We start from the raw sequence: 21690 nt of genomic DNA, 5'->3' as shown, positions 1-21690 counted from the left end.
AATGTACAGCCACCACCAAGGACGGCGAAGCTGGGCTAACTGCATGGCAAACTTCTCAGCCATCAAGCCTGGCATGCATCACAGAGACTCTGGCTGTGTACAAATCCACCTGCTGACCACCAGATCATGTCCTGGACCAGCTGATGATGCATCAGATGCAGCTGTCATTATTAGATTTGTTCTGAAAAGGGGATTATCGATCATGCCATTAAAAGCCTGCCTATCTTTTCATTGGTGTCTTCTGCCCTTTGTTTGGTTTCATCCAGGTGATGTGCTGTTAGGGAACGGAGCCCATCTTGGGGAAAATCCCGTTACATAAAGTTACAGCTGTTTCAAACAGAGCCCGGTGTGGTTTCCCAGTCCTCTAGCCAGGGCCACCTCATGGCAACCTGCCCCCACTGCATCCTCCCCAAGTTCCCCAGAAAGCTCAGTTCTCTAATTCCTCTCAGCTCAGCGAGGTCTCCACAACCTGATGTTCTTCCCACCGCTCTCCCTGCTTCCCATGCTTTGGTCAGTGGCCCCACCCCTACCTATGGTGACTCTCACCCTACCCAAGGCTGGGGCTGAGGGCTCTCAGACCCTGATTGCTCCCTGCTGGGTCCACTCTAACCTACACTTCATGACCTTCCCTCCTCAGCATCCATTGCTCCTCTGCAGACCATATTCCTTATGGGGAGTAAGACTGACAGCCCAACAAGGGAGGAAGGGGTGGCGGGTTTGAGAGTCAGAATGATTCTGAGCTGTCTGGGGGAAGGAGACTGGCAGCAGAGTCAGAGGCCTGGAGAGCGAGGGCCTTTCAGCCAGCAAGCGCACAGCCGGCTGTGATACATTCAGGTGGAGGAACCAAGAAGGCGTCAACAGCCATGTGGACATGGATGAGCCTGTTGACACAGTGTACTTCAGAAAGCCTTACCCCACGTTCCTTCACCAAAGGCTTGTAAGCAACGTGAGCAGGCCTGGGACCAGAGGGAAAAGCCTCTCATGGATAGTGTCTGGTTAAAAAAATAGGAAACAAAGGCTAGAAGTGAAAAACTGAGGTAAATAATTTGCCAGAGAACGCTGTGAAGGCCACAGGATGGTGTCCCCAGCCTCTTTTTGCCAGAAGCTGGGAATGGGCGACAGGGGATGGATCACTTGGTGATTCCCTGTTCTGTTCATTTCCTCTGAACACCTGGCATTGGCCACTGTCAGAAGACAGGATACTGGGCTAGATGGCCCTTTAGTCTGACCCAGTGTGGTCTAATTAGCTGTTACCACTCAAGAAAGCTCTTGGAGTCACTGTGGGTAGTTCTCTGAAAACATCCACTCACTGTGCAGCACAGGCCAAGAAGTGAACAGCATGTTAGGTGACAGAAACTATTGTAATGCCACTGTATAAAGCCATGGCATGCCCCCCCTTGAATCCCACGTGCAGGTCTCATCACAAACACACCCCCAGTCACAAACTAGATACATGAGACTTAGAAATAGTTTTGCTGCTCATTTCTGTACTGTTTTTTTTTGGGGGGGGGGGGGAACCAACTGCTATACGAGGCGAGATTAAAAAGGCTGGGCCTCTTCAGCTTGGCAGAGAGATGGCTAAGGGAGGGGCTACGATAGCGGGCTCTAAAATCATGACCGGGGTGGCCAAAATAAATGGGGACGGGTTTTGTCCCCATCAGCTCACCCAAGAAGCGCCTCACCAATGGAATTAACGGGCCGAAGGTTTCAAACAACCATAAGGAAGTACCTCCCCCACCATGTGGTCAGCCTGTGGAATGCAGCGCCAAAACCCTAACTGGTTTAAAAAGGAATTAGGTAAATTCAGGAGACTAGGTCCCGCCATGGCTATTAGTCAGGATAGTCAGGGATGCAACTCCGTGCTCCAGGTGTCATCAAGCTCTGACTGGCAGCAGCCGGGTGGATTGATCACATCCCACAGGGCAAGCTCTGAGCTGGGGGCAGGCAGGGTTTCCATGTGGTGAATGGGAAGGAATGAAAAGGGAATGGTTGGAAAAGCAGGCAAGAGAAGTGCTAGTAGCATCCTGCTGCAGGGCAGCACCCGGTGCCCCTCTCCACCCCCCCTCCGAAGGGCCTCAAACAGCTCCTGCCCTCTGACCCTCTGCCTGCCTCACATCACAGAAGCAGCCATCAGTCTCCTGGCTCACACTGCCCAGCCCTGCCTGGGAGCGGAGTCCAATGGCCCCGCACAGTGGCAGGCGTCACACAACGCTGCCTCCGACTTTGCCATATGTCCTGGCTTGCTTTGTGGGGCTGGTGGGGATCAGCTGGCTTGGCTCTGGGTGTGCTCGCGTTGTGGAGCAGAGGGCTTGGGGGCTGCTGTCCTTCCCCGAGGGGTTACACTCAAATGTGGGCAGACGTTTGGCACCTCAGGCCCCAGGGCGCTCACAGCTCAGTTGGCTACAGCAGGTTGCAAGCATTAGGTGCATAACAGTACAGTAAGGAGTTCAGCTTCAAGGACTGCGCAATGTGTTGCCCGCAGCCTTAACCTGAACACGTCTCAGGTCCTGCTCGTTCCACAGGGCAGCTCCCAACCCAACGGCACCTACAGCAGGCAGCTGTGCCCATGGGTCTGCCAGCTCCCAGCAGTTCTGGGTGATTCATGTAACGCCACTCTGCAAGCAGGGCTCACACCTGCTCTCGGTGAGCTGGAGACTTACTAGGACTAAGCTGTGGTCAGTACTGGCCAGCTAGGGGCTGCTCATGGACCCAGCCCCCCCCCCCTCCTTTGGCTCAGCTGTCTGCTCTGGCCTGCAAGCTCTTGGGGGCAGAGCCTGCCCCTTTCTGTGCTGCCCTCCCCCCCCGGCTCAGAGACCTAAAGGCCAGGAATTCCCCTTCCTCCAGCCACCTCCACCTGCGCTGAGCCTGCAAGGCTCCTGAGGAAGGTAAGTGTGGGGGGGACAGTGGAGGAGGGAGATACAGGCAAAGATGAGGGGAGGAGACCACTAGCTCCTGTCCCAGGCTCAAGCTACCGCGGGGGGAGCTGGAGCTGGGCTGCAGCCCAGACAAGGTGCCAAGCTGGTCCCAGGCCTGAGGCTTGTGCTGCATACGGAGCAGGGGGACTAGGGGCTGGTTTATTGGCCAGCGGTGCTGTGGGATGGGCGAAGGAAACAGCCCACGCCAAGCACTGCGCCCACACCCACCACCGCAGCCAGTGGGGCTGCCCCATGCAGATCAGCCTGCGAAGGTGCTGGGGCAGGAGTGAAGTCCTGGGGGGCAGGGAGGCCGGACACACCCCATGAGAGAAAGCCGACAGAGCCGTGACTCTAGGAGCCTTTCCTGGCAGCAAAGGCGCAGGGGAGGAACTGTTAATGGGGGGGCTCTGGGCAGCAAAAGAGCAACTTGATAAAAAGAAACTGACGTGAAATTTAGGCTATGAAACCCTGCCCAATTAACGGTGCTGCCAGAGCACAGCCTGGCCTGGGATGAGCTTTCCACACAGAGCTCTGCCAGTGCCCCTCACTCCTGCCCCTGCTAGCCCAGCCCTGGGCTCCATTCCCTCCCCTCTGCTCTGCCAATGCCTCTCAGCCCTGACTTGATGCCCCACTGGCCCTGGAGTCATCCCCCTACCCCAAATCTGCTGATGCCCCTAAAGCCCGACCCGCAGCCCTTTTGGTGTGGCAGTTTTCCCTATTACAGGGCGTTTACCAGCCTCCTTGATTACTAACAGCCTAGAAAGTGTTGCAGCAGCCTCCTGCATGACAACCTCACCCTGCTTCTGTCCTAATACAGAACAGAAATATGCAGACAAACCTCAGCAGCGTGTCAGCTCATGGCCCAACCTCTGCCCCGGAGGGATGGAGCCTTCTGAACGGAGAAACCTCAACGCCACAGGCCTTGGAACAGAGGATAACCAAACGGTCAAGCTCTCAGCATGCTCTTCTGAGCTGGAAGAGGCCAACTCTGCTCACATACGCTCTTTGTCTTCAGAGGATCCCCTTCATGCTAAGACCTTATTTCAAACCAGGACTGAGGCCTGGAGTAAAATTCTCCAGTTAATTCTTGGTAACCAGGCACTGCTGCCATGCTCTAGTGCACTCACTTTGGACGGCAGCTCCCGGCGCTTCGTGCTCTGTCACAGGCCGGCACAAAGGTTCAGACTCTCTCTCTTCACCAAGGCGCATTGGGTTCATTCAGCCATCAGAGCCTCTCCCGCTAGCCCGGCGTGGGGGGTGGGCGGGCTGCAATCACATATGAGCACAAGTCATGTTGGAAAGAGAGGACGAGCTCTGGCAAGCGAGACGTGTCTGTGGCCAGAACTATGTTACGTTTCTCCTTCCAACAACTACGAGTGGACGCCAAAAGAATCCAGCTGCAAGCGGCCACCAGGACCCCTAAGTGTGCACGATGGAATCACAAGGTACCAATTCCAGCTCGAGGGGACAGCCCCAGCTCAAGGGAGCTCACTGAACAGCAGTGGCGCTGCAGCAGTGCATGTCACAGGAGGGACTGGAAGTACCTTGGGTCTTGGGTGGGACCGGACTTGGCAGCCAGCCCCTGCTGCTACTCACACCACTGCAGCAACACCTTTATTTTTAGTGAGTTCGCTCGCTCAGAGCTACCAGGGGTTTGTCTCCTTGCACCGCGAATCACAGCCCTGCACCAGCTGCCAACACACCCTAGTCAGCAGGCCTTGAATGACCCATGCAAAACTTGGTGCTAACCCCACTACAGGCCTGTGGGAAATGTGTCTCCAAGATTCACCAGCCACTAGCTCATGAGAAGCAGCTTTTACCTGGTATCAGCACTAATGGCCCGCAGCTGGAGCTGTGGCCGGAAAGCTGACGCCCCGTTTCACATTCAGCTGAAAGTGATGGAGATGTTGCTGTCACAGCTGGGGTCTTTTAGCCTTCCCTGCAAGAACACAAAATAGGAGGGGGCGCGGAAGGACAGCAACATCTCCCTCACTTTCAGCTGAATGTGAAACCGGGCATCAGCTTTCCGGCCACAGCTCCAGTCATGGTTATTGCCCAGCTCTGAGCCTTTGATTTTTAAATAATGGCCCAAACGCTGCCCTCAGGTAAACTCCTGCAAACCCACCAACATCCCAAGAGCAGGATCTGGTGCAGCTCCTTTCAGGTTTACCCAGCAGAAATGTGGATCATGAAGACAAGTGACACAGTTCTGTAGTTTGTGATCTTCTCCCAGCACCTGACTGGATTCGGGTTCACTAGGTCTTCACCTCTGTGCTGATGTTCTCCTGGTGTGGGTCCAGTCTTGGGCCCACCAAGACTCCTCAGAAGGCAGGTACAGCGTATGGGGGTTCCTGAACACCACACAGGCGGCCACTTCCGGCAGCACTGACGAGCCAGACTTCATTGTACATGGCATTAGCGCCTGAGGGCAACAGTCAGAATTAGAGTTCCAGTGTGCTTGGTGCTGTACAAATGTATAGGAAGACAGAGCCTTTGCCCCAAAGAGCGTGTGGTCTCCCCTACAGAAACCTAACCAAGAAACGTGTAGGATCCTATGTCATTAACTCAGCATCACTTCTTTACCACAGTGGTTTTGAAGTGCTCGATCAGATACTATTATACATGCCAGCGAAGCAAACCACCTGAGCGACTTCTGGGAAATAATCTGCTGAAGACCAGGACAAGGATAACCGTATAATCCCTGAGTCAGCAACCAGAATGTGTGAGAGAGCTCATGCTATGAGCTGCATGTCCCCACCCCCTTCTGGCAGCGTATCCTCTCAGCACTCTATCCCTTGCTGAGGCATTGGGACAGCAGACCAGATCTTCCCAGAATGCACTGGTACAGCCACATGTAGGCAGATTGGTAGATATGGACACACACATAGTTGACACACTGTTCTGGAGAGGAAATACCAGTTATAAAACAGTTGTATCTTTAGTGTAAACACTTGACCCTACTGAAGTCACCCATTGCCTGAGAAATGTTTCAATTGTGGAGATTTGTAAGGCTGCCACATGGAGTTCTGTTCATCTAAACACAGAAAGCATTCCCAGGGATTGAGACCGTCGCCTCTTCAAGCAGTTTAGCACGAGATCAGACACTTCACCCTGATTCTTAGCTTTGCTTCGTGCCGAGCCAGGGCAGAGAGGGAACGGGGATGTTTGGCAAAAGCATTTTCTGGAGAGAGAGAAAGTTCCTAGGCTCTGCTGGAGCACTGTAACCTATGGCTCTAAGCATTGGGTTTGAAACACTGGGCGGGCCTGGTGCTACAGGCTGAGCTCTGGGCAGGGCTGGCAGAGCCTTTGCTCCTCGATGCAGATAAATGGAGTTCCATATATTTTACTTTGTGATTTTTTTGAGTCAAGAATGAACGATGGGGACTGTCCACTCTGTGTGAGCCCAGAACATGTTTGGCAGGGCAAGGAGCTGCTGCTTCATGGGCATGGACAAACACTGCCCAGCATTCACCAGAGCTGTGTGTTTCCTGTGCCCGCTGGTGACTGCTCTCCTCTGGCCTTGTATCTGTAGGATCCATAAAGCACTTTGGTACGAGAGAGGCTATTGAAATGTAAACCGCCCCAGTACCCTTAATGGGGCCTGGCTAAAACAACCATCTTCTTTAGTGGGACATCTCCCAGGAAACTGACTTAGTCAAATAGCAGCAAAGGGTAATGACTGCAGCTGACCTGTGACAGTGCTTGCACCGAGTTCTCCTGAAAGGTGACCCACAAAGAAGATAAAATGGTTGGTGCCTTTTCCCCAAAGTAGAAAAAAGCCCAAACGTTCTCTCCTCCCTAACCCCCATTTTTACTGTAGAAATAGCAAGCACCTTCACTGCCTTTGTCATGGGACTCCGCCGAAGATCAGCGCTGGGGCGACCAGGCTCTCAACCACTAACAGAAGGGCCAGAGGCCTGAATCTATCAATCATGTGAAGAAAGTAAATGAGGAAGTGTTATTTACTCCTTCTCATATCACAAGAACTAGGGGTCACTAAATGACATTAATAGACAGCAGATTTAAAACAAATAAAAGGAAGTATTTCTTCACACAACACACAGTCAACCTGTGGAACTCTTTGCCAGAGGATGTTGTGAAGGCCAAGACTATAACAGGTTTCAAAAAAGAACTAGATAAGTTCACGGAGGATTGGTCCAACAATGGCTATTGTCCAGGATGTGGGGGGATGGTGTCCCTAGCCTCTGTTTGTCAGAAGCTGGGAATGGGAGACAGGAGATGGATCACTTGGTGATTACCTGTTCTGCTCATTCCCTGCCATTGGCCACTGTCAGAAGACAGGATACTGCGCTAGATGGACCATTGGTCTGACCCCGTATGGCCAGTCTTATGTTCTCCCAGCTGTTGGGCAGGGTTGAGTTAAATGGATGTGAACAAAAACCAATTTTTAAAGAGTTTAAGTCCATCCCCATTGCAGTCACTCAGGCTTCCCTCTCTTAGTAGCCGTCCTCCCATATTCTCCTTCAGCATATGGCTATGCTCAGAACTTACCTTGTTCTAAGCTGCGACTCTAAGAACGTCGCAAGGGGAAAGGCAATGCAGTGCTCCCATAGGGGCTGGTTTCAGGAAGTCAGACAGTGGGGACCTCACTTACGCCCCAAACAGAGTTTGCGGGTTGCTATTTTATTGCAAAGACGTCCCTTTAAAAGTATTTAGTAAGTTGGAGGGCAAGGAACATTCTCTGCTGGTGTCTGACTCATTCCCCACACCTGGGACCATGCTCCCTGTATGGTAGGACTTGGGGTATTTGCCTGCTGTCTCTCATGCTCTTTAGTGCTGCTTTGACACAGCTGCCAACTGGTGGGTCACCCACTACATGCCAAGAAGAATCTCAGCACTGAAGGGACGGCTGGGGGAAAGGAGGGAGCTGGCATCAGGCCCCCGGGCAAGGTGGGCGTTCCTCGTTTGCTGTGAGCTGCAAGGAAACAAGGCCCAATGGTGGCCTTTAGGAAACTTGACCCATGCTACCAAAAGGAGAGAGGCCAGCCCACTATGCTCTCCTGTGACTGCTCTGACTGATGCGGAGCATGTTTTTCCGCCCGTTCTGACAGATCCCTTTGCAGTGGGATGCGTGTGTTTTACAAAGCAGGCTTCTGTCCTCCTCCTGCCTCCAGGGCTGACTGAGTCACTGCTTTCAAGAGGCAATTTGCACAATTCCCTTGTAGAGGAACAGGCCAGTTTAGTTAACATGTGGAGGGCTGCTAGCAATAGCCAGCACCCATCAGGAATGCACAGGCTTCCCTGGGTAATTGTGCCGATGCAGCTCACCTGTGACCGGCATCGCCCCCGGGAAGCAATGAGTCACTGTGCCAAACTGCAGTCACAGTGCTTCTAGTCAAACGTTCCTCAAGCAGCAGGCAAAGGCCACGCACAAAGGATCCTTCCATGGTAGGGAAATGCTTTAACATACAATGCCCCTGAGGCTTCCGCTTCCCAGCTGTCACCTACGTCACAGGAACGCTGAGCGCCCAACACCTATGTGTAAAAATGAAGTCCCTGTTTTGAGTCCAATCCATAACAAGAGTAAAATCGAATTGTGTCAAACCACATCTCAGCTTCTGCTGAAAGCCACCTTGAGCAGCTTTGAGCAGTCACACATCTTCCACCCCCAGGCAATAACTCCATCAGGGCGCTGGTCTGCAGCTCTGTTGACTCCAATCCTGACTGGATGTTCTGTAACTTTTCAATGCACCTGAAGAGCAGCCCGACACACGAAGTCCCGTTTAATCACAGAACACGAATCAAAGTGGCAGTGCCAACCTCCCCATCCCGCTCAACCATCTTCCTCGCCCCTCTTGCAAAAGGACCAGTTCCAGACGTAAAGGGGGGGATTCATTCTCTCTATTGATGATGCCAAATGAGATTTGTTACATGGCTTCCTATTGACAAAGAAATGGACGGCAACCGCTAGGAAGGTATTTCCCATGGGGCCCTGAATGGCCATTGCTAGAAACATCTTTCTTTGATTGAAAGTAAGCACTGCGGGGGGGGGAAGGCTCCAGATTTCATGATCAGTCCCAAGTGCTCCAGGTTGCCCCTGCTCACGAGGGTTTGGCTAGAAAGCTTCTACAACTTTGAAGCATGTGACTTCTTTTCAGCTGGTCTCCAGTGGCATGAGCAGGGTGATTTCCTGTTAAGTAGCAGAGTTTCACATTCATGTTGATTACCATCCAGAGGTGGATCAATGTCAGTGAAACTCATGGAGGAAATACTCCAGCCCTTCTGGGAAGAGAAGGGTGTAAATGTATTTGAGCAGCTTTGTCCTTTGCCAAGCAGCTGTTCAGGAGGAAGGGCAAGCAGGGATGAGAGCAGAAAACAGTCTCTAGCACAACCATCATTTACTGAACTCAGTTTAAGATGTAAAGGTTTCATCTCTCTTCTGGCTGGATGGGGGACTGTGGCTTGGTCCAAAGCCCACTGAAGTGAATGGAGCAGGCTTTGGACATAGCCATGCGTGTGCAAGTCCCAACTCCCTGAGCAGAGACACCTGAGAAGAGTGGTCCCCAAACTGTGGGGTACGACCCACTACGGGGGTGTAGAGGAATGTTCGGGGGGGGGTGCGCGGCAGGGCTCAGGCCAGCCCCCATGGGGGCTGGCCAGGGAACACCCCTCCAGCCCCACTTCACCCCCAGCCACAGCCCCGCCCCCTGTTCCAGCCCCAGTCTGGCTCCACCCTCATTCCCTCTTTGCCACCAGGCCAGCTCTGCCTCTAGCCCCAGCTCGTCCCCCATCCTCAACTGAGGAAGCCTGGGCAGTGCAGTAATGGGCGAGAGGGCATGGACAGATTCCATTTCTGGTATGGGGGGTGGGGGCATGACAGGAGAAGTTGGGGTCCCACTGCCCTATAAGAATCTTGGTGCAACCCCACTACTCCCAGGCAGGATATGAAATCATAGTGGGACTGGTCAGAGCCAGGTTCAAACACGCCCCAACATTCAGCTCAATGAAGAACTAGGGACAGACCAGCTTTTGCTCATTGATAAGAGACCAACGCACTTAGTTTCAAAGACGATCCACTAGTTTAATGACCAACTCACAGATTAATCCTTAAACTGAGCTCATTTAACATCTGCTGTATCCTAAACTGACTGATAAGTGCAGATCTCAGACTAAACAGCTTGTGAAGGTGCAATTCTTGGCCAAGTGGTTTATACTGAATTTAGAAAAGTTCTGAACAGCCTGACCAGGTAACGCGCTCGCTCTCTCTCTCCAAGGTAATGATGTGGCTCCAAGGGCAAGCTGCATGGCACGTGATTCCTTGATCTTCCTAACAAAAGTCAGTTGAAAGTGCTATGCTGGAAAAAATACAACACTGACAAAAATGAGCCTACATAAAACATACTTCCTGTACTTAACAGGATTCCTTTTTTAAAAAAACAAATTCTATGCGTTTCTTCTCTGATTTGGAATTTTCTATTACTCTCATGAGAATTGCCAGCTTCCCATTCCCTAGTTTGTTCTGTGAGCCCTTTCATTTTTGGCAGAAGCCATTTTGCTTAGGTTTATTTCTTTGACTATTTTCTGAAAGCTAAAATAGCATTTACCAATTTAGTTCTACCAGGATCAGCACCATACACTGACAATACAAAAACGTTGCGGTATCAAAATCCACTTCCCAGCAGCAATTAGCAGTCGGTCTTTATAAAAGTGCTTCTCAGCTTACTGGGTGGTGACGAGTTTTACAATCATACTAATGATACGAGATCCTCGTGGGCACGTGCATAAATCCATGCTGGGATTCTTGATCTTATCCTGGAGCAACTGGTCTAGTTCACAGCGCAGTTCTTTCACCAGCTCTGCCACCTGAAGCAAACAGGGAAACATCCCCCCAAATATCATGAAATAACTTCTCCCCCGTACTCGACATCTGCATGTTGCGTGTGTTGCAGAAGCAGAGCAAGGTTTGAAGCACTCACAATCTTGCTCGTGGGTTTCATTACCTGGTGGGAGGCTGCTGCGAAACGAATCCATCCATCATCAAGTGAAATGACAAACTCCCCCCGTTGCAGCTGCATGTGGACCTGTCCTCCTCCAAACAAGACCAGCGGGTACACCGACACCATGCTGCAGTCCCGGATGAACACACGGCTCGTTTTGATCTTCTCGTGGTACACCAAGTAGGGGCTGTCAAAGTGCCTGGTCTGGAACATTCAACGCCAGAGGGTTCCAATCAATTAGGAGTAAGAATGGCGACTATGTTAGTGTCACTGAGCGCACATTTTCAGTCAGTTACGGAATCAATCTGATTCCCATTCCCCTGCAGATTACGGGCCTGCTCGCTGCCCTGTGCATATAAAACGGCATATACAATTTATTTTTATTATAAAAACAACCTTCAATGTTTTAGACACACAAACGTCTCTTATCAAAACATATTTCACACTTAAAACTACAGGATTTATTAAACCGAGGGATTAATTGCAGTTATTGAATTAAACTGATTATTTCACATCAGCCTGGGAACATCTTCAAATATGCCTAAACCAAAGCATGTCAGCTCTTACTCGCTTAAGTCTCTTGAAAAGGATCCAGTCTCCTAAGTTACTTGGGCTGACTTATTGTGCCATATTGATAAAGCTTGGCCTCAAACGTTAGATGTTTTCCCCGATTCCTTCTTTATACAGAAAAGCAGCCTCTAACTCAGTGTTTGTGATAGACGCTCACGGAGTTGGTATATTTACACCTCTGCCCCGCTATAACGCTGTCCTTTGGAGCCAAAAACTCTGAAACCGTGTTATATCGAATGTGCTTTTATCTGCTGGATTGCGCAGCCCCACCCCCCTGGAGCACTGTTTTACTGTATTATGCCCAAATTCGTGTTATATCGGGTCATGTTATATCTGGGTAGAGGTGTATTTTGTTATTTCAATGTTCTAAGGGATAAGTTTAGGCTTTAACAGATTTTGTTTTAAATTCAGATTTCATTTTAAAATAGATGCATTTAAAAAAGAAAAACATAATTTCAACAACAAGATAAAAAAATCCAATTTAAATTAAAAAATCTGAATTTATTTTTTCAAAACCATCATTGATTTTTATCCATCCTGGGTGTTGGGAAAGCCCAGTGGCTCTGCTTGTTCTCTCCTCAGGTCTCATTTTACCGAGACAGGTGCCTCTATTCATCCCTGTGATACCTGTGTCCCTTCAGAGCACCACAGACTGACAGCAAGGATGGGGAGGAGCTGCTCTTCTCTGAGGTGGGGGGACTGCTCATCAGAATCTGCCTGGGAGTCAGTGCCTGCTTCCTCCGCACAGCCGCCCTTCCCGCGAGTGCAAAAGGATTCTGCTGCAGCTGCTCACAGGGACCGCATGGCATTGATTTCTTTGTATTTCTAAAACGTGTCATTGCAGAGCTCACAATGTCATGTATAACATAATCCTGTCTCCTCCGCCTCGTCTCCTGGGCGCGCTCTCTTCTGTCCTTCATCAGAATCTCACACAAATATCTACGCCTCTTCCACACTGCCCCTGCTTGCAGTATGGCCTCCCTGAACTAATCCTCTAGGACACTACCCTCTTGTCTTTCCAATCTCTCCTCAGGACCCACCTCAGTCACAAGGCCTATAGGAAATCAGCCAATTACCAACAGTGCCTTGAGTTTCCCACACCCAGGCAGGACAGCAAGGCGTGTTTGAGGTGTAAGTAGTTCATTCTTATGTTAGTTTAAACTCAGCCTGATTCACCAGGATAGATTTATAAACACTTAAGTTTTACAATACTCCAACAGGCTATTATATTTAACAATGTAATATGGGTTTTTAATTTGTATCCTCGAAAAGGAGAACAGCGTTACCATGTATCACTTTAATAAAAAGAACACCCGTTCAATGGTAGGTTTCCCTCATGTGATCTTTATTAATGGGATATCATCACCTTCAAAGAAAATGACTGCATTTTATCTCATATGAAGAAGTGATACTGTGCATTTCAACAGTGGATTATTTACAAAAAGTATTTCAGTGATAGAAATATGCACCCACATGTTCAGTCAATTTGCCCGTATAAAGACGCTACATGCATAAACAGTTGCCATTTCATGCACAGTTCCTGAGATTGAATGGACAATTGTGGTGGTCCCTACAGGCACAATCCCCTGCAATTATGGTAACTCTGCATGAACGTGTGTTCTTGCAATTGTGAAAATCTGGGCCACGAAGTTGCTTGACCCTGCAAACTTAACTTCATAATCTGAGTTTCTGTCATCTACTGTAATAGAGGTTCCTACCCGTGATCTGTGCCATTATTTAAAACCCATCGCTGAGAGGATTTCAATCATGACACTGCTGTATTTTTAAGACTGGTCAGTGCTCTAGTTCATAATCCAAGCAGCTTTTAGTTGAAGTAATGTCTTTTTTTTAAATGTAGACAATGTATTTTACTGAGTTGGAAAAAAATCCTTACTTGATAATTCACCGAGGAAGGATGAATGTGAACGTAACCGTCATTTTTTGTAACGAACTTCAACTCCTCTGCCTTTGGGTGCAATTTAACTGCTCCTGCACTGGTATACTGGTATTTCCCCTCAGGGGTTTTCACCTAAATGTGAAGATAATAAATAGTAACAAAATAAATCTCTCTCACCTCCTGCCCCAAGGAAACAGTCTTATCCGAGGTCTATTACTATGGCAACACCAACATGAAGTATTAGGGTAGCTATTAAGAAAGGCTACTGTGTTGCATTCCAGCTTGCATCTAACCCAGGGATCGGCAACCTTTCAAAAGTGCTGTGCTGAGTCTTCATTTATTCACTCTAATTTAAGGTTTCGCTTATTCACTCTAATTACCGGCATGGTAATACATTTTAACATTTTTGGAAGGTCTCTCTCTGTAAATCTACATATTATATAACTAAACTATTGTTACATAGGCTGAGCGGGGCCTGCAGCCAGGACCCCGGCTGGCAAGGGTCCGGCAGCCAGAAACCCAGACCAGCAGCGGGCTGTGCAGGGCTGGCAGCCGGGACCCCGGCTGGCAAGAGTCCGGCAGCCAGAACCCCAGACCGGGAGCGGGCTGAGTGGGGCCGGCGGCTGGGACCCCGGCTGACAAGGGTCCGGCAGCCAGAACCCCAGACCGGCAGCAGGCTGTACAGGGCCGGCGGCCGGGACCCCAGATCGGCAGCAGGCTGAGCGGGGCCGGCGGCTGGGACCCCAGACTGGCAGTGGGTTGAGCAGTTCAGCCCACTGCCACTCAGGGGTTCCATCTGCTGGCTCCTGCCAGCTGGGATCCTGGCTGCCGGTCTGGGGTCCCGGCCCTGCCCTGCCCACATACAGTGGGTACCTATCTTCTCCCAGGTTCTGGCCCATTCTCTTCCTCTCTCTGCACTGAGCTGAGGGTGGGAGTGCACAGAGCTGGGGGTGAAGGGTCTGGCCAGGAGCTAGAATGAGGGAGGGGGCTCAGGGTTGGGACAGGAGGTTTGGGTGTGGGGCACTTACCTGGGCAGCTCCCATTTGGTGCGAGGGGTGCAGGTTGGAATGTGTGGGGCGGGGCAGGGGGGTGCAAGAGCTCCCGTTTGGTGCTCAGGGTGGGGATGGGGATGTGGGGGGTGCATGGGGTGTGGGGCTGGGTATGTGGTGGGGTGCAAGAGTCAGGGCAGGAGGCTGGGGGCATGTGAGGGGGTGCAGGTGTCATGACAGGAGGTGGGGGGGGCTGGGTATGTGTGGGGGTGCCAGAGTCAGGGCAGGGGTCATGGGGGATGTGTGAAGGAGTCAAGCAGAGGGCTGGGTATGTATGCGGTGGGTACAGGGCTCAAGGCAGGGCCTGGGAGGTGTGCAGGGCTCACGACATGGGCCTGAGCTGCGTGCAGGGCTGCGTGGCTCAGGGCAGAGGACTGTGGGGTGAGGGAGGGCTCAGGGCAGAGGGCTGGAGCGGATATGCCCCTATTCCACCACCCCCTTTCCTCAAGGCCTTGTCCCTGCATCTTCTCTACCTCCGCCGGGAGCAGTGAGCACGCTGACTCTGCTTCTTCCCAACCCCCTCCCTCGCAAGGGCCATCAGCTGATCAGCCAGCAGGGAGGGTGGGACGGAGAGGCAGAGGAAGGGCAGGAACCCAGCACACTGCGGGAAGAGGCAGGGCAGCCAGCAGGACCAAACTTCTGCCTCCTGCCCCCGCGGGTGGAGGTGGGGGGGGGGCAGAAGGTGGAGAAGAGTAGGCCATTAAAAATGGGCACACGTGCCATAGGTTGCCATCCCTGATCTAACCCAATATTTTCAGAGGCTCATAAAACTCTCAAACAAATTCTTTTTAGGATACATTTTTGCTTGGTCTCAGCCCAGGGTGACTTTGGAAGTATCTAGACCCCATTACCAGAGTACTACCAGCACTCTGCAAAACTACTCAATATAGTTTGGGGATCGGCTTTATAACGTTCCAGCTTTCATCCCAGAATTTACTTCCTTCTGCTCATGTTCAGACTGTGGCCTATGGTAGCTACCGATGCATGCGCCTGGCATCTTAAGATCACAGTAAAATAGAAGTCTGTTGGAATAACACAATAGCCGGCTACATGAGTTTGTAAACTGGAGTTCAGTTGCTTAAAGCAATAGGGGCAGCATGCTCGGTGGAGGTATCGTACCCTTGAACAGGAGGAGTCTGTCTCCTGCTCAGACTAGCCCACCTTAATTGATCACTCATTACAGTTGGTATGGCAACACCCATTTTTTCATGTTCTCTGTGTATATATATCTTCCTACTGTATTTTTCCACTGCATGTATTTTCCATTCTGATAAAGTAGGTTTTAGCCCACAAAAGTTTATGCTCAAATAAATTCATTAGTCTTTAAGGTGCCACAAGTATTCCTGTTCTTTTTGCAGAATCAAAGCATTCAGTACAGATCTGCCACTCAAAAGGGAGCAGGACGCAAACGAAGATAGCAACCTCTTACCTGGACAACATTGGGATACAGAGCAGCACATAATATTGCTGATATCAACTTGATGTTCTCTGCATTAGAGTTTGCCTGTGAAATAAATACATACAATAAGTACTACAATTCCAGGTTACTACCTACATGCCTTACACCAGTGACCCTTCAGTGAAAACCAGGGATTTCCTGATTCACTATGAACATGACTTCATATTAAAACTAAATTACTGACACTGTTGGTATCCTCCTTTTGAGCCAACTATGTAACTTCTTATTAGAAGCAGTTAATGGATTCTGCACTCTCAGTTTATGTCTTAACCACACTATTTTTAACCTTTAATTAAACTAATTGCCAATTAATTTGCAATAGTGAATATGTTTGTCAGAGCTAATCTGGACACTCCTCAAACATTTATGCTACTAAGTAGTTGATCCCTAAGGTAAATCACAAACCATCCCAGGTTTGCATGATGAAGTAGCCTCATCATTCTATGCTTGGTGTCCCGGCTCCAGACCTGCCAGTCAGCATAAGGAGATTCCACAGCTATTAAAACCTACATCAGCTGTCTCTACTGCTCCATACGGCCTGCGTGATCTCCGTGGCAAAGCATGTTCCTGCTTTCATACCTCAACCACATCTAATAGCCAGTATCTATCTCCTGTTTCCAAAATGAGAGTTGCATTAATTGCAACATTTGGTATCAGTGCACAGACAATATGGCCATGAGTGAGGTATATGAACATATCTAGAATAGGTCATAGCTCCAGATTGGATCCATGCCTTCACACCGTTTGGAAAGTAGGCCATAGACAGCAATCTAGTGTGCGTCAACCTGGAAGTGGGTCACTTTACTGACTTGGTGGGCTAAGATCACATCTGCACACGTGCCCAGAAAGAACAGACAAGTTATCCCACAATACGCTGTGAAAGAATTCACAAGTCAGCTTTGATTAGAGCATAGATATGAACCATGAGCTGCTAAGAACCCTGGGAAGTGCCCCCAGAAGGCCTAGCACCTCACCTGACTGAGTGCAGCACCAGTGTGGATCAAGCAACTCGAGTGTGACTGCTCTAACCTCTCACTTGGGCCAGGGCCGTTTGAGTGGTCACACCAGTGTGCCAGTCACTCGAGTGAACTGTACAGTGTGGACAAGCCTTAACTACTCCAGTGTGTTAATTACGTCAATTGATAATTAACTAGAGGTTTAAAAAAAAAATCAGATGGTGCATATCAGACATTGGGTTTCCTTGGATCTATTATTCTCCCTGGATTCATTCATAGTGCCTTCCACCCTACAAGCCTGGCCAGGAGAGCGCAGCCATCCTTTCCAACATGGACCTCGCAACAGTCATCTACACCTCTGTCCCGTTGTGATTACAGCTCTCATCATGGCTATACTGAAAACCTGCTGGAAATCTGCACTAGGAGAGTGCAGAAAAGCGATTCACCTCCAGTCGCATTGCCTGTGCAGATCCACGCTGTGGGAATTGCATGTCCTGCCACAGGGCCATTGCAGCGTGGCTATTCATTAGGCAGCGTGCATGCAGCTCAGATTTGTTGCTGTAGAACCAAGAGTATAAAAGCCCCCAGCGGCTAACTCCCTCAGTCTCTGACCCCAGACTTATGTTATAATACAAGTTGCCACAGTAGAAGGGAGCAGGTATGGTAGATTGACAAAGAGGAAAAGGGCAATCACTAATCACATTGGCTAGTGAGACAAGCCTGCTCCAGCAAGCACACCACACCGAACGTTTGCTACAAAGGTCGATTAGAGATTAAAGCAGCAGTTTAAAGCACTAACGCTCCAGTTACCTCTTCTCCTGTAGCATCCAAAACACCATCTCCTTGAGACCACCTCTTCTCCATGTCCCTGGCTCTTAACCCCTCCTTCACAAATCCAATGTCCGACAGCAGTTCTGTGAATTGCCTTTTTAGGCTCGCCATTTCCTACAAGTCAACAGAAAGCCTTGAGAAGTGCCACATGCACATGAGGTTAATTCACACCAGATTCCCCAGTTTAAACACCAGTTGCAGGGATTATCCTTTGGCATCTCTCGCAATCACCTATGATCACTTTGGTTGCTTGCAGCAAGACAACCAGCGGCTATGTGAAAACTCCAGGAAATGGTACCCATTTGAAGATGTTACCCAATCAAACAGAGTAGGAGGAGCTTGCAGTTAAGGTTGACAGGTTCCCAAACCCAGCTTTTGCCATTGTTCACAACTTTCTCAAGCCAATTCCTTCTGAGCTGAAATATTCCAACATTGGTCTGAGCCTCCGGTTGATTTTGAAGTTAAACATATCTGGTTACACTAGGATTACAGGCTCAGACAGTTGGCTGAAGTTACAGTCAGTAATATTTCCCAGCTCTCGGCTAAACCTGGAAGAAGATCTGAAGGATGGGGCAGGGAGAGGAGGTGCAATAAAGAGGGATGTGATTGACAAGATGATGGAGATTACTGTCTTTTTTAAAATAATCCTGAAAAAAACTGAATCAAAATGGACTTACTTGAAGAACTCTTCCTGATAAGAAGTTCTCCCTGCAATAGCTGTAGCTTGCATGAGAACTCTCTTTGGTACTCAAGCGCCATCCCTAAATAATGGAAAAACCAAACTTTATGAATGATGCCTTGGATTTCAGAACATGTACATACTTTTGATCTGGGTCACTGATTTTTAGCTCACCTTATAAGCCCGGAGAAGAGCCAGGTAATCACTGTTTCCTATTGCAAATTCCAGCTTTTTTTTGTTCGCTTCCTCCCTTTTATCCCATGGAGACACCTAAATAAATAGATTGACACATTTCATCTCTGCTTCTCCCGTCGTTGCTCAGAGCAGGTGCTTTATCATCGGTGATCCATGTTGTCTTTCTTACATGACCAGTAAGCTACTGATCCATTGCAGTCCTCATATCCATGACAAAAAAAGTTTACTAAGCAGTAACTGAAGTTCTCTGGATATATTGCCTATGCAGACTCCTGTTGTCGGAGTTGCATGCTGTGATTCATTGGTCCCAGGACCGTTCCAAAGTAATATATTCATTAGGGGAGGAATGCATACTGACCACAGATTTGATATTATAAAAAGCTTCACTTCCAGAACAGTCCTAAGCAACTCTGTTTCCCCTACTCTCAATAACGTAACCATCAAGAAACAGAAGGAGGGAGGATCAGGCTGCAACTGTAGAAGCAATATACTGGGGAACAACCTTCCTTTTTCTTTTAGAGAACTGCCTCTGCAGACCTCACTGGAGGAGATTAGGAAGCATCAGAAAGGCCTTGTCTATGCTAGAGAAAACCCTGAGCCTACCACCTCCCCACTTTTGACTGGGAATGAATGTCTCACAGCTGTAACACTTGAGAGGGGAATGCCCCTGCACTAGGCTCTCCATATGTCAATTGGTGGCCCAGGAAAGAAATAATTAAAAGCAGAGCCCTGCTCTGGACCTGCACAAGGCCAAACCCTGCTCTGGACCTGCACAAGGCTGAAACCGATCAAAACCACAACTTTAAAACCCCCAACAATTTCACACAATTAAAGCTAAAACGAGAAATGTGCAATGGAGAAGGAAAGAGGAGGGAAGAGAAAGTCCGAAAGCCACCTATCTAATAGGGAAAGAGAATGGCTACGGGATGGGGCATTTTAGAACCACGATTCAACAAAATAGATCTGCAGTTGACGTATGGGCACCAAACAGTTATATCGCTCTAATACATTCCAGTCTCACACAACTCCAACCATGAGGGATTTGCAGAGGCAATTTCATGATCGTATTGTCCACAATAGAGACTGTTTGTACCATTAACTATAGCTGGCAAAACCATATACTGAGATGGAATGCTCAGTCCTGATCTTTGATATGAGGTTGTATATTGCTTTAGACAGATATCTAAAAACTACAGCCATTGGACACACAGAACAGCAGCTGATTTCACAAGCTAAGCTGACGTGCACACACACAGCCTGAAATCAGGAATCAACATTATATTCAGAGCTCAGAACCGTCAGCTTCATAACCATCATGAACACTAACACCACCGCTTCCAAACACAGGTGGGCGTAGGAGATGTAAAGCATACACCTATAATTTCACAAGGACAGTCCCTTGCACACACATTTATAGATTGTGTTTCTGGACTCAGCAAGAACTAAAAATTGAAGCTTTATGTACTAGCTAATATTTATAATCACTTCGATCTTTGATCAATTTCGTACTTAAACAGGACTGTGGTTCTCTTGGTGTTATTTTGGCCTCTATTTAACATTATTTGAAAACAATAATTAGTTATTCTGCTCAAAAGAATTCCACCCTGCAGTAAAATATTATGTTCTTTTTATTAGGAATCAAACTGTCCTTGATACTTCTGTCTCTGCATGTACTTATGATATGAATATTTCCAGTTCAGACACAAAAACATTTTATACTAACGCAAAGATGCTCTGCGCAGTAAGTGGAACTGGTAAGAAATGTAAGATGAATCCTGTTGCAGTATACTGCAATAGTCACTTATGACTACAACACATTATTTTCAGATTTTGACACACAGCTACCGGGCATACTTACAAAAGGGGACTTAAAAGCCAGACTTGCTGCTATAGTTAGTGCAGGATCCAGACAACGGAAAATGGTGCCAAACAACATTAGTTTTCCAATCCGCACATCGACAGGCAAGGAAGCCAAGTGATACCCCAAGGGGGTTAGCTTTTCATCTGGAGTTAAAGCGCCCAAGTCCTGCAGCCGGAGTTTTGATGCACGCAGAGATTCAATTCTTGGCGGCTCAATCAGGCGGGATAAGACAGATTGAAGGCCACGCGCAGAAAACATATCCAAAATCTTAATTCTTAAGGAAAAAGACAACAACTCAGTCTGCTGACATAGGACAAAGCCGCAAACTTTTTCCAAATCATTGAGAATGCCCTCCCCACGGCCTGCTTTCTAGATAGGCCATGCCAATGGGAGCACAGCCAACCAGTCCTCCACGGTCTACACTGGCTCCCTACTGACTTCCTGATCCACTTCAAGATGCTGATCCTTATCTTTAAAGCCCTTCACAGGCACTGGCTAAACTACCCCAGATGGCCTCTTCTCCACCCTTTGCCACTGCAGCTGCAGGGGCCGTGAGCTAACTAACGACTAGGGAATTTGCTAGTACTGCAGATCAGAACACGCTCAGATCCAGTGAGCATCACAACATGGTGCAAGAGCCATCTTTGTACAGGCCCCTCGAACCATAAAGCTAATGAGCTGCCATTCCTCCTGGTCAAGAGCCAATAAGGCATAACAACTTGGGAAGCGGCCCAAAACGATTAGGGAAGAGTTTTGATCCCATAGACTTGATTCAGAGCCCATTCAAGTCAATGCAAAGACTCCCATTTACATCACTAGGCTTTGGCTTTGCAAAAGTACCTTCTAATCCTAAATTACTGTCACTGTTTTGAATGCTAGAAGTCTCCATTTGTAAAGGAACGTATGGAATGAGGCTGAACATCAAAGGCCTCCCTCTTTAATATTTATATTGCAGCAGTGCCTAACTGGAATTGAACCAGGCTGCGTGCAAACATGTAAGAAGATGCAGTAGTCCCTCTACCTCCAAAAAAATTTGTAATTTAAAAAAGACAACAAACATGGAGCTGCAGGAAAGGAATGCAATATACCAGCGAAGTGCTCAGAGGAATATCTTCTTAGCACTGCCCTTGTTTATAGGGGTGGGACCAGCCAAGGAAATAGTGAGTAGAGGGTGTGTTTGAGGGAGAGGGTAGGCAGTAACATGGTGGGCGGGAAGATCAAGGTCCTGAAGTAGAGGTGGCAATCAGTGAGAGACGAGAGCAATCAACAGCCAGTCAACAAAACAAAAAAGTGACGAGAGGGGGGGCTTGCTGGCTCCTA

At 48.9% G+C, this 21690-nt stretch overlaps 1 protein-coding gene across 3 annotated transcripts in view; it reads right to left on the bottom strand.

Moving 5' to 3' along the window:
- Window positions 1-10543: 10543 nt before the first annotated feature.
- DHX57 (DExH-box helicase 57) overlaps window positions 10544-21690 on the bottom strand; it is a 30851-nt gene continuing 19704 nt past the window's right edge. For 2 of the 3 annotated variants that reach the window (XM_075064515.1, XM_032790826.2), the window contains exons 17-24: window positions 20368-20644; window positions 18489-18584; window positions 18313-18396; window positions 17615-17749; window positions 15819-15893; window positions 13338-13472; window positions 10877-11077; window positions 10544-10739 (exon numbers count right to left, since the gene is read on the bottom strand). In XM_075064515.1, the coding sequence (XP_074920616.1) occupies window positions 10596-10739; window positions 10877-11077; window positions 13338-13472; window positions 15819-15893; window positions 17615-17749; window positions 18313-18396; window positions 18489-18584; window positions 20368-20644 (1147 nt within the window). In that variant the 3' untranslated portion in view covers window positions 10544-10595. Of the gene's footprint in view, window positions 10740-10876; window positions 11078-13337; window positions 13473-14769; window positions 14991-15818; window positions 15894-17614; window positions 17750-18312; window positions 18397-18488; window positions 18585-20367; window positions 20645-21690 lie in introns of those variants that run through there. The other variant, XM_032790827.2, reaches the window with a different exon arrangement.

This window comes from Chelonoidis abingdonii, chromosome 3, assembly GCF_003597395.2.
Source record: "Chelonoidis abingdonii isolate Lonesome George chromosome 3, CheloAbing_2.0, whole genome shotgun sequence".
Taxonomy (NCBI): Eukaryota; Metazoa; Chordata; order Testudines; family Testudinidae; genus Chelonoidis; species Chelonoidis abingdonii.
This window is presented reverse-complemented; position numbering and strand designations above follow the sequence as displayed.